This window comes from Sinohyriopsis cumingii, chromosome 3 (genome assembly GCF_028554795.1).
Source record: "Sinohyriopsis cumingii isolate HCF-2022 chromosome 3, ASM2855479v2, whole genome shotgun sequence".
In the NCBI taxonomy this organism is placed as follows: Eukaryota; Metazoa; Mollusca; class Bivalvia; order Unionida; family Unionidae; genus Sinohyriopsis; species Sinohyriopsis cumingii.
In genome coordinates this window covers 60146295-60159122 of record NC_142963.1, presented here as the reverse complement: position 1 = coordinate 60159122, position 12828 = coordinate 60146295, and the positions used below count along the sequence as shown (strand labels likewise).

At 37.1% G+C, this 12828-nt stretch overlaps 1 protein-coding gene across 1 annotated transcript in view; it reads right to left on the bottom strand.

Annotated features, from left to right (window-relative positions):
* The window catches only part of LOC149802942 (protein ecdysoneless homolog), a 105843-nt gene that overhangs the window by 28566 nt on the left and 64449 nt on the right, over positions 1 to 12828 (bottom strand). The window contains exons 5-7 of the mRNA XM_089952456.1: positions 9220 to 9361; positions 2347 to 2397; positions 1126 to 1254 (exon numbers count right to left, since the gene is read on the bottom strand). Of these exons, the coding sequence (XP_089808582.1) occupies positions 1126 to 1254; positions 2347 to 2397; positions 9220 to 9361 (322 nt within the window). The remainder of the gene's footprint in view (positions 1 to 1125; positions 1255 to 2346; positions 2398 to 9219; positions 9362 to 12828) is intronic.

The following is a 12828-nucleotide window of genomic DNA, read 5'->3' as shown; positions in this document are numbered from 1 at the left end:
TTATCTAACAGAAAACCAAACTGTTGATGGATGGGCTGACTTTGTTAATATGGTCATCACTGCTTTTTGTTCAGGATGGAATGTTATTTCACATAATATAAGGAGTTAAAGAGGGCAGTGATTCTTTCCAAGGAGATTGTGATAATGTAACTTAACAGATGCAAGGATATTATCAGAATCTGGCTATACTTCCAACAAAAAGAAAAAAGTTTTAATTACTGCATTACTGCATATACTTGCTTATAAGTTGGTTCTGGCACAAACTGATATACCCTGATCTGCCAATGTATAATGCACAAGCAGATCAGGGTCTATGTTATCAGTAGTACTGATTACTCCTAACAAACTGCATAGGCCCATATTTGTCAGCACATCATGTTTAAATTATGGTGTTACTTGAACAGCATTTAAGTAAGACTGAAATTGAAACAAACCACACAGAAAACTGCAGACCGCTCCAGTGGCCTAGTGGTTAGTGCATCTGCCTCGGATGCGGGAGGTTGTGGGTTTGATCCCCAGTCAAGTCATACCAAAGACATTACAAAATTGGTACATTACAGTTGCCTCGCTTAGTGCTCAGCATTAAGAGGTTAGTGTTAGGACTGGTCGGCCTGGTGTCAGGATAATGTGACTGGGTGGGACATCATGCTACATGTCTGCAGCATCATGCCCCAGTGCTAGACATCACTGTAAACTGCCACACTGCAGATATCATAGCAATATGACTGATTTTTTTATAAAAAACTATATCACTATAATCTGTCACACTGCAGACATCATAGCAATATGACTGAAAAATTGTTAAAGCTATGTTAAAAATCCAAATCACACACAAAAAACTGTAAAGTAAAGAAACAATAAATGGCAGAAGGAAATGGTTGACAATACCGTGAATATTCTCTGAATTATGTTTAGAGTTACTGTGTGTATTTGCAGTTTTTATACCATAGTACATACATTCATCTGCTTTATCAAACATTATTACACAGGACTGTACAGCATAAGTCAAGACATGAAACCTTTTGTTCCCTCAGAAATGTTATATATTTACTTAATAAATATTGTACACAGAATGGCTTCAGGGTTTTGTACCTTATTTTAACTTTTTCATGCAATATTACTTACAAGTTTCATTCCCAGATCATGGGCCTTGAAGTTTGGATTTGATGTGCTGGGTAACACATATCCACTTCTCTTGTCAGACTGGAAGTTCTGTTGAATCAATTGGGCATATAGGCAACGTGTAAATTTGACCTGAAATAAACAGAAACAATGTGAAGGTAAGAGACTTGAAACATTTATATAACTTATATTTTCACAACTTTTTTCAACAAGAGATCAAGTTTGTAAAAATTGGAAACTCTTTACATGATGTAGGCTTTCAAGCACACTTTTGTGAAAAAGCAGGGATAAAGTAGGGCCATTTCATTTTTTTAAAAATAGCGAAAAAGTATGGAAAAAAGGGAAATTCAGACAGAAGAATAGAGTATAATCATATAATTAACCTTCTGTATATGAATGAATCGAATGAACTAAATCTCTATTCACATCTGTTACTTCATTCCAGAAAACTTCCTTTTTTTGCAAGAGATAAACAGCTTCTGATTTACAAACAGAATCTTCATCTGAAATTGCAGTTTTTATGAGGTTGACATGCTGCTTCTACCACTCATAAAACACACAAAAGCTGGGCCTAGCTGCCAATTCATATCATACAGATGTTCCCTTAAAACTGCATAAATTGCTGAAAAGAAAGCACCAACAGGCAAAGAACTTCTCCTTAGTGGTTAGAGCACAAATGGATAAATAGATGTTCTCAAATTTTACATAGTAGGTGCAGTACAGCTAATATGAAGAAAAGTAGGAAAGCGGGGATCCTAATAACAAAGTAGAGAAAGTATGGAGTCTAATGACAAAGTAAGGAAAAGTAGAAAGCACAGTGGCAAAGTTGAGAGATATAGGGCCACTTGAAAGCCTGGGGTTAGCATCAATCTATGCCTTTTTTAATATTCTATCTTGAAACAGATAAAATCAGTGCACTCTAGTATCACAGTAAGTTGTACCTCACTGCATTCAGTTTTCGATAAATTGTCCAAAAATCAATATCTGCTATGAAATATAAAAAAAGCGAGTAAAATTTTTATCATATTTCATCAATATAAGACCTTTTAAGAAGTTGGCAGCAATTGTCAAAAACACATTTTTTCTGATGGCACAATGAAAGATTAACATTAAAATGAAGTTCAAAATGAAAAAGAATAGGATTTAAATTAATCTTTTGTGATTGGGTTTACTGGCACTAATGTTTATCTGATTATGGAAAATAAAAAGAAATCAATGACATACCCTAGTCATGACTCTGGTGCCTGGTCTGAAATAGGTGAAAGTTCTGCAGCACTGAAATGATAAGGAAAACAAATGCATTAAAGAACGGACTATTTTTTATGTCAGTTGTCTGCCTTAATATGATAAAGTATCAACAAGAAATCTACAGGAAATTACATCCCTTGCAATTCCTGATGCAATTTTGGTAGGACGTTTTTGAGGATGAATGAGTCTGTTTCAATCGCATGTATTGTACATGACATATGGCTCACACTGTACACATAATACTGAGACATTCTGATGTATAAAGGTACATATCAAAACAAGAGGCACAAGCGGGCCTGAGACTGTTCACCTGGCTGACATCGGCCAAACAGCCAAATGCAAGATAAGTTGACCAAGAAATACGGATGAGTAGGATGTTATCTGTCGAATTCCCTCCAGTGTGGTTCCTCACATACATATCAACATAATTGTTTTAATGTTTCTCTATTTTGTTTTCTTTGTCCATATTTAATGGCATATCAATAAAAAATTTCCACTTGGTGTTCATGTCAGTATGCTTTCATATTCTGTTGAGCAGGTTTTTAAGATTAATTTGTTAAATGTTTTTCTGGTTTTTTTGAGTACTAATAGCCATCTTTGGTGAATTAGCATCACTTGCATATAAATGAAAACCCTTAACACCATGTTGTTTTCTGTCAGACTTGGTTTAATTATGTACTTTTTGAGAAAAGGTTATTACAAGGTTTTTCATTTTTAATAATGCTGGCCATATTTGATGCAAATCAGCATCTTTTGTAAAAAAAAAATTAAAAAGCCCTTCTTGCCAAAACTCTTGTTGTTGAATTTGGTCAAATTCTGTGTAGAAATGTTTTGAAAGAAGTAATACATTTTTTTCTCCAATGTTTAGACATTTCTGATGGAAGATTGGCATAATTTTTGTATTGATTTTAAAGTCTTAGGCAAGAACGCTTTCCATATAATTTGGTAAAATACTGTTCAGCAGGTTTTGATAATTCATTTAAAAGTCTTTCTATTATTAGTAATGGTTTAATATTTGATGGCAGACCAGCATCAATTGTTTAGATGTTAAAGACCTTCAATCTAGAATTCTTTCCAATGCTCTCGTCAAACTGATCAAAAACAGAGAAACTGAGTTGTACTCACCATAGAGAGAGAGGTCTAATTACAGAAGGTTGATGTCTCTCTAAGCCACATGTTGTGCTGTAACAATGGGCCCCAGACAGAAACGTGAGATGTATTGAGGTGTTCTACCTCCCTAATGAGAGGGAGCATGCTGCTGTTGCTGTGTTCAACCTCCATAATGGGTGTGTGCAACCAGCCTACTGTTGCAGTGTTCTACCTCCCCAACAGAAGGGTGCAACCGACTGGACTGTTGCAATGCTCAACCTCCCTAATGGGTGGGTGCAACCTGCTGTAAACCAGAGACAGCCAGTGTCAATAGACAAGGCATGAATCTCACTTCTTTGTCTTGCAGAATCTACCGAGAGTAGGAACAAGTCTGAGTGAGGTTCTGAATGGAAGCTTTACTCACTGGTTCATATGGGGTTTCGTTAAGGACAATATAACACAAGAAAGATTCCATCTGGGTTTAAGAGAGCAGGAGACAGGTCTCTGGAGCTCAAAATACTCAATAAGATTGGCAAGTTGCAAACCTGAACCAATTCCATGCCCCGAGAGAATTTAAGTGTGTTGCAGATGGCAGCAATACAGCCCTTGATAATAGGTACTAAAGATCTTTTGGTCTTAACCCTTTACCTCATGTAAGTGCCTTGGGATGCCTCTACTCCATTCTCATGGAAGTGCCTTTGGACACCTCTACATGATTCACATGGAAGTGCCTTTTGATGCTTCTACATCATTCTCATGGAAGCACCTTTCAATGCCTGCTGTAAACATCAGCCATTTTTAGCTGGTTTTCATAGCACCACCTTTAGGGAAAACCCCCTATTAAATACTACATTCATTGGTGTGACTGACCATTGTGTCAGATCACGTGGTCACTGTTTCAGATCTGATTGTAATCTGCTATTTACCATTCCGGTGGCCTAGTGGTTGGAACGTCTGCCTCGGATGTGGGAGGTCGTGGGTTTGATGCCCAGCCGAGTCCTACCAAAGACTTACAAAATGGTACTAACTGCTGCCTTGTTTGGCACTCAGCATTAAGAAGTTAGGACTGGTGGGATTGGTGTCAGAATAATGTGACTGGGTGGGACATCATGCTACATGTCTGCGACACGATGCGGCATGATGCCCCAGTGCTAGACATCACTATAAACTGCCACACTGCAGACATCGTAGCAATATGACTGAATTTTTCTTTAAAGCTATGTTAAAAAATCCAAATCACACACACACACACAAGTAATCTGCTATTTAAAGTAACTGGGTCATACTCTCCACTCTCCAAAATGGAGACCACATATTTTATTCAGTACTTTCCTGAAAATTCGTGATTAAAATTAAAAGTATGAAAGCTTCAATAACTTAAGTAAAGCACTGATATTGATGTAGACAACAATTAGTTTTTATAAATTATGAAATTCAGATGATTTAGTGATCTAGACACAGATAAAGAACTTGTAAATTTCGAGTATGAGAAATGATAACTACAGTTGGTTACGCAGATTCACTGACTTGACAGTGAATGATTTCTCAAGATTTTAAAGCACACAAATTCTTCCATGAAAAATAATTATGATGGACAGGGAGTGTACATCAAAGATCAATGTTGGCGATCCAGAAAGGCTGGAGAGGCCATGGTATAAATGAGGCCCCCAAGAGGGTCTTGAACAGGCCTTATAAGGTCTTTACTGTGGTTAAGAAAGTGTTTTGACAAAACCAATACAGTCTCATGTTGGATGTGCAGAAAATCCACTGATAATACCATGGCAACAGAGAGAACATGCCAAGATGTCTTGGCCACAGCTTCTGTCATGCACTGTAATGCAGCTGGATTCAAAAAGGCCTCTCTCAGCATACTAAAGGAAGTAGCTGAGAATACCCATTTTGGCCGAAGGTTTGATAGGCCACTTCAGGGAATGTACCCATTAGCTGGAAGAAGAAATATGGGGTCTCAACATTGCAGGAGGAACAGAAACACCCTCAATGCTGGCAATATTTTGGCCTTGCAAAAACCTCCATGATATTTCCTCAATCACTGATGAATGTGGGAGAAGAGATGGTACCCCAGAGATATTGGAGGAAGCATCCCTCCTATATGATGATCTACCTTCCAAACGGGAGGGAGCAGCCTGCTACCTGAGGCATGCATGTTGTTAGAGATGCGCAAAGTGTTCATCTCCCCGTGGAGGGAAGTCGATTGACTTCTTGATCTGGAAGGGCTTCACTGGCCTCTAAAGGTGTTTGTCCCAACATGTAAGACCTGCAAGAGATTCCAGAAAATTCTGAAGTAAAAGGGGAGGGAATGTTCCTCTGGCTTTGATATGGATGTTTGGAATCAACTCAATTCCAGAAGCTGGAAGTCCATAATTAGCAAAAAGTGCAATGATTTTTCTGTGTTCACTTTGAGCACTTATGCAGTATGTGTGAATATTCCATGGGCCCTCTTTTTGGCCACACTGCCCAACAGACTGTTCTATCATTATGCAGTATGTGTGAGTATTCCATGGGCCCTCGTTTTGCCTACACTGCCCAAGAGACTGTTCTATCATTATGCAGTATGTGTGAGTATTCCACGGGCCCTCTTTGTGGCCACATTGCCCAACAGACTGTTCTGACATTATGCAGTATGTGTGAGTATTCCATGGGCCCTCTTTTTGGCCACACTGCCCAACAGACTGTTCTATCATTATGCAGTATGTGTGAGTATTCCATGGGCCCTTGTTGTGGTCACACTGCCCAATAGACTGTTCTGAGATTATCCTCTGAAAAAGAAATAATGAATGTCATCTGAAATCACATGTTGTTGCCATGAAACTCACCTGGTTGTACACTGTTATGTAGTACTGTACCATGTACACCCTTGCACAAAGAACACTGTACAATGCTGCCATGAAATTCACCTGGTTGTACACTATTATGTAGTATTGTACCATGTACACCCTTGCACAAAGAACACTGTACAATGCTGCCATGAAATTCACCTGGTTGTACACTGTTATGTAGTACTGTACCATGTACACCCTTGCACAAAGAACACTGTACAATGCTGCCATGAAATTCACCTGGTTGTACACTGTTATGTAGTATTGTACCATGTACACCCTTGCACAAAGAACACTGTACAATGCTGCCATGAAATTCACCTGGTTGTACACTTATGTAGTATTGTACCATGTACACCCTTGCACAAAGAACACTGTACAATGCTGCCATGAAATTCACCTGGTTGTACACTGTTATGTAGTATTGTACCATGTACACCCTTGCACAAAGAACACTGTACAATGCTGCCATGAAATTCACCTGGTTGTACACTATTATGTAGTATTGTACCATGTACACCCTTGCACAAAGAACACTACAATGCTGCCATGAAATTCACCTGGTTGTACACTATTATGTAGTATTGTACCATGTACACCCTTGCACAAAGAACACTGTACAATGCTGCCATGAAATTCACCTGGTTGTACACTATTATGTAGTACTGTACCATGTACACCCCTGCACAAAGAACATTGTACAATGCTGCCATGAAATTCACCTGGTTGTATGCAGTGTCATACCACATATACACCTGTGCTTTATGCAAGAAATAAACAATAGAGTTGACCTCATGGAAATTAAGTGTAGTTTTTTTCAACTGAAAAAAAAGATAATTCACTTGCGAATTTTGTTAATTAAAGCAACATTTAAATACATATGCAATGTCAGTGTGTGGTGTGGGTAAACATAAAAAGTATACAAAATCAAATTATAGAAGAAACAATGTCCTCATTGTTAGGCAGGGCTACTGTTATTTTCCTTAGAAGACAAGGACTTACCTGTACCACAATGTTTCAATGTTTTTTTATACATGTAAGGAAAGTGTGTCCGCCTAAAAGACAGAACATGAGGTAGCCTCGGAAGCCCTATAAAGACCTTAGTTCTAAAGCGAAAAAAGGCTGCGATATGGTTTCTTATGACTATCTGCTGTAAGTTCCTATAGGCAAAATTTCTCTCAGACATCAACACAGTATGCAAATATGGTCATAGTGACTTTCTCCACTCTATGGGAGAATGTATGCAAATCGAATGGACGGTGAGTTTTCAGCATGAAAATAGATTAGCTATGCAATAGCAGCAGGATAAGTAACTGCTACTATTAAAAAAGCTATTTATTAGTGAACAGCATGTAAGTACATCTCCTCAAAGTTTTCCCTAAACATCTTAAAACTATTTCTCAGTCTAATTATCCAATGATTAAATGCTACACTGTATTTAGTATTTATTTTTTGGTCCGATGTCAGAATAATGGAAACATGCACATTTTACTGAACGGTGGCTTTCAGATTGCCTGCCTTTCTGTGAATCTACGATAATAGGGTTGAGTCACAAATCACCTGGAGCTAAATCAGGGCTGTATGGAGGATGTGGCAAAGTTTGGATGCGATGCTTTTTCTTCTGGAAGTTTTTCACAATGGCAGATTTTTATGTTAGTGCATTATTGAGTAGATGGATACTTATTGTACCAGTGTATGAGCAGGTGGTTCAGTAGTGTCACACAATGTGTTGTGGACAGGTGGTTCAGTAGTGTTACACAACATGCTGTGGACAGGTGGTTCTGGTAGTGTTACACAACTTCTGGCAATACTTTGGAGGCCAAAAAGTATCCAGTGGCAACAGCAGAATCAGGCATAGGAACCTGGATGACCTTTTCCAGGCATAGGAACCTGGATGACCTTTTCCAGGCATAGGAAACTGGATGATCAGGCCTTTTCCAGCATAACATAATAAATATAAAAGACTCTTGACAGACCAACTACAATGAGGAAATTCTGGTCTCTACTCTTAGTGCAAACTTTATTATTTGCTCTGAGCTGAGTTCTTAAAAGAAAATATATGTTTCATCACCTGTGCTAATTCATTCAAATGTTTCTGGTCACTCTTCATATCTGACAAGTAGCTGTTTGCTGGTTTCAACCAAAGTTTTGATAATTGTCAGCTGTCAAGAAATGCAGTAGCCTTCTTGCACAAACCTTTTTGAACTTCAAGTGATTCCATGTATTTAAAACTGCTGAGAAAATAATGCCCATGATAACAGAAATATCTTCCACTGTGTTTTAAGCATCTTCATCAACTCCCTCATTCACAGCAGACACTTCCTGTACAGCAATTGCTGACAAGAATCTTCCACCACGTGGGTTGTCTTCCATGGATTCAAGACCCTCTTTAAAATGATGAAACCACCTCAGAATTAAAGGATATAACAAAGACTTGCATCTGCAAATACCCAAGTCAGGCCTGGTAAAGGTTGGAGAGTGCCCAAAGAGCGTCTGGATTTTGTGATATGCTCATTGCATAGCAGCAGAATTATCCTCCTTTTCTGTCATCTTTAGGTCACTGTCATTTACCTACATTAAGTCACATGCAGATACCTGCAGGTGTCCAGCATGCTGTACATGAAGCTGCAGATCATTTCACAAAATAAATGCTACTTTGTCTATTAATTGGCAATAAATTTACCGAAAGGTTTAAAAAAAAAAAAAAAGTTCTAACAAAGTATTCGGAACTTTCAAATAACCTTCATAATATGTAACCACATTAGAAGAAGGCCTGTACTGCAAAAGTCTGCCTATGTACATGTTTGTCTGTCTATATACACTTATCTTACGAGCTGTGAGGTCTCTAAATCAGGGCATGAATAGAAAACGACTTTCTTTCTATCCATCTGTATATCTGTTTTTCTGTCAATGATATACTTACTTTGAGATCTATGGGATCTCTATAGTAAAAAGCCTGTACAGCAGGTGCCACAAGCTGAGGTTTCTCTTTGAGTATTGCAGCAAGGGAAGCCGGGACATAACAGTATGCATAATGGAAGCTTTCTTGTATCCTTGCGGGAAAACTATCAGAAATGAAATAGAAAATATATCAATATTGTCAATGAAAACATTTTAGTATTAATGAAGTTTTGTTATATTATTGTTGCTATATAGCATCCACACAACATAAAATATGTGAAGCACTGGTTCTCAATATAGTATCACATATGCTTTTATGCTTTATCATGAGAAATGGCTTCACAGTAGGATAAGACATTTTCTCCATGAAAGGCACTGAAAACTATTTTATAATAATAACATACAACCCTATTTAGACTAATGTAATACAGTTTGGTAATTCAAATGATACAAACATAGCAAACTGGCACATATTCAACAAAGGGCATTAGGGCTAATATCAATCCAGAAAGAAAGCAAGGAAAATGTTGCTGGTAAGTTAAAAATATTACCTATTAAAGACCGAATCCGTTTCAGAAAAGCCAAATTAATGTACAGGATATCCAATAATAGTGCTCCTGAATATTTACAATCATTATTCCATTAAGGGCTTCCTGGTAATACTCCCCAACTGTGATCGATGACTACCAAACAGTATAACATTCACAAACTAAATAAGGAATTATTCAAAAAAAGTTTCTAGTACTCTGGAACTTGGCTCTGGAATAGTATTCCAGCTGAGATTAGAAATGTCCACTCTATTTCCTTCTTCCAAACCCAATATATCCAGTGGCTTCAGAGATGCAGCTCAAATAAATTCCTTTGTATGAGGGCCTCAAGGTAGATTAATTCTTAGCTAATCGTGTTACCCTCTTTAAATAAAGTCATTATTATTATTATTATTATTATTATTATTATTATTAAATATTTTAATAAATATCACCCCAATCTGAAAAATATTTGTGCCCAAAGTAACTACATCCACATGGCTTTCTAATGTAACTAGATATTTGGCAATTCACGATGGATGCCCCCACCAATATGGTGTAACCATAGACAACCTGCATCAATATGCAAGGGAAAAGTTCAAATTCAACTTGGAGTCATAGCTTTCTCAAATTTTGTCAAGAAATGTTGAAATCAAATTTAACCAAGGTTTTCTAAATATAAAGCCTTGACCTGAATTAAGATTCATTTTATGCAATCTTTTAGAAGTTAGTGAGAAGATACAGAGAAGATACAAAATTCATAATGGGATGAATATGATACTGACATAAAAAAAGGAATTATTTTCTGTTCTTCAAGAATTTGAAGTTAAATTCAGTGCATGGGTTCCTATAGCCTAAATTTGACATCTGTAATAAAAACCTGTCATTAGCAATTAAAGTGTTAAAGCAAAAGGAACAAGTGAGTCTAAGATTACTCATCTGGCTGACACCTGTCAATAGAAAAGCAATTGTCTGAGAAATCAGGGTCTGTAGAGTGTTTTATTTAGGAATTCTTTCAGTGGTGTTGATTGCATGTGTTTTAAAAACAATGATAAAAACTTGTACAGTATTTTCAGTAACAGCAGGATGGTAGATTGGCATCATTTATTAAAATTTAGACGTCCTTCATGCCAGAATGCTAAAAAATGTGATCAAAATTATGCTGTTAGTTTTTTTTTTTATACGTCATTTAAAAGTTTTCTAATTTTAGCACTGGCAGCCATATTTTATTGCAAATTGTCATTATGTGTATAAAATGTACAACTGTTCAGGTCAGGATGCTTTCTGCCAAATCTGAAGAAAAAAAATTAAATGGTATTTTAAAAAAATAATTCAAAAGTAATTCTGTATTTAGTAAACAGTGGCCGTATGTTATGACAAATTGGCATTACATGCACAAATCTAAAACCACTCCAGTGGCCTAGTGGTTAGAGTGTCTGCCTTGGATGCGGGAGGTCATGGGTTTGATCCCTGGCCAAATCATACCAAAGACTTGCAGAAATGGTACTAACAGCTGCCTCGCCTGGCTCTCAGCATTAAGAGGTTAGTGTTAGGACTGCTCAGCCTGGTGTCAGGATAATGTGACTGGGTGGGACATCATGCCACATGTCTGCAGTATGATGCCCCAGTGCTAGACATCACTATAAACTGCCATGCTGCAGACATCGTAGTGATATGACTGAAAAATTGTTAAAGCTATGTCAAAAATCCAAATCACAAATCACACAAATCTAAAAGCCATTCAGGCCAGGATGCTTTCTGTCACATTTGGTGAAAAAAATCTGACAAGCAGTTTTTGAGAAAACTTCTTTTAAAGGATTTTATGTTATTAATACTGGCAGCACTATCTGATGGCTGATGGGCTTCATTGTAGAAAACTGAAAGCTCTTAAAGCCAGGACGTTTTATGTCAAACCGAGTCAAAAATTGGTGAGCAGTTTTAGGCAAAAAGTTCTTTCAAGTTTGTTTTTTTAATCAAGTTTGTTTTTTAATATCTATTAATGGTGGCCATGTTTGATAGCAGATTAATGGTTGCCATGTTTGATGGCAGATTGTTATCAGTTGTACTAACTTAAAAGTCCTCCATGCCAAGATTCTGTCAAGCAAGTTTGTTTGAAATTGGTTTTTGAGAAGTTGATAATAGTAAAGTTCATGGCCATACAACACACACTGCACAAAGAATGACAAAGAACATATGCATGACCAATACAAAAAGCTCACTTGGTCTTACAGCAAAAATTATCTTTTGTGCTTCAAACCAAAACTTTGGTTTTATTTTACCAAAATGTACATTTATTTTATACACCATCTGATTCATTTCTGAGCTGAGTTTTTTCTATTCATACTGCATGTGAATGTGTAATGTTGCTGCTGTTGTTGTTATTATAGGGATTAATGCCATTTTTCAGCACGTGATAGGCTATACATGGCGGCCAGTAATAATGGTGGAGGAAGAACCCAGGAAATCCCGGGAAAGAACCACCGACCCTCAAGAAGCTACTGGCAAGCTTTCTCACATACCCACATTGGCCGAATTTGTGACTTGAACCCACGCAGACAGAGGTGAGATGGCAGTGATCCGTAACGGAGAGCGCTTTAGACCACTCGGCCACTTGGGGACCCTGAATGTGTAATTGCTATACTTCTAGGTAAATCATCTCCTTTCCCATCCTTCTGCCCCCCAAAAATAAAATTGTATTTTGGAAAACATGCCTCCAACTCCATGCCCTAAAAATTTCAAAAATAAAGAACAAATTGACAAAATGTTATAAAGGCATGACAATTTAATCAGGTCATCTATTTGTGCCTAAGCACATGAAATTTCATTTGTCTACCTCATGAGAGGTTTGCTAAATTGTGCTTAATAAAAGCTTTTGTTTAAAAAACTATTCACAGTTTTAAAAATGTGCTAAAAGTTACATCTAAATATGAATACAAATAAGCGAACAAAATTTCATTAATCTCAAGTAGTTTCTGTTTAATTATACTGACAAGGTTTATGTAAAAAAAAACAAAATAATCCAAGAAGTCCAAAAATGTTTTCAACAGATTCTGAAAATGCTGTAATGACCTAAAAATGTAATCAGGTCAACTGTATGTGAATAA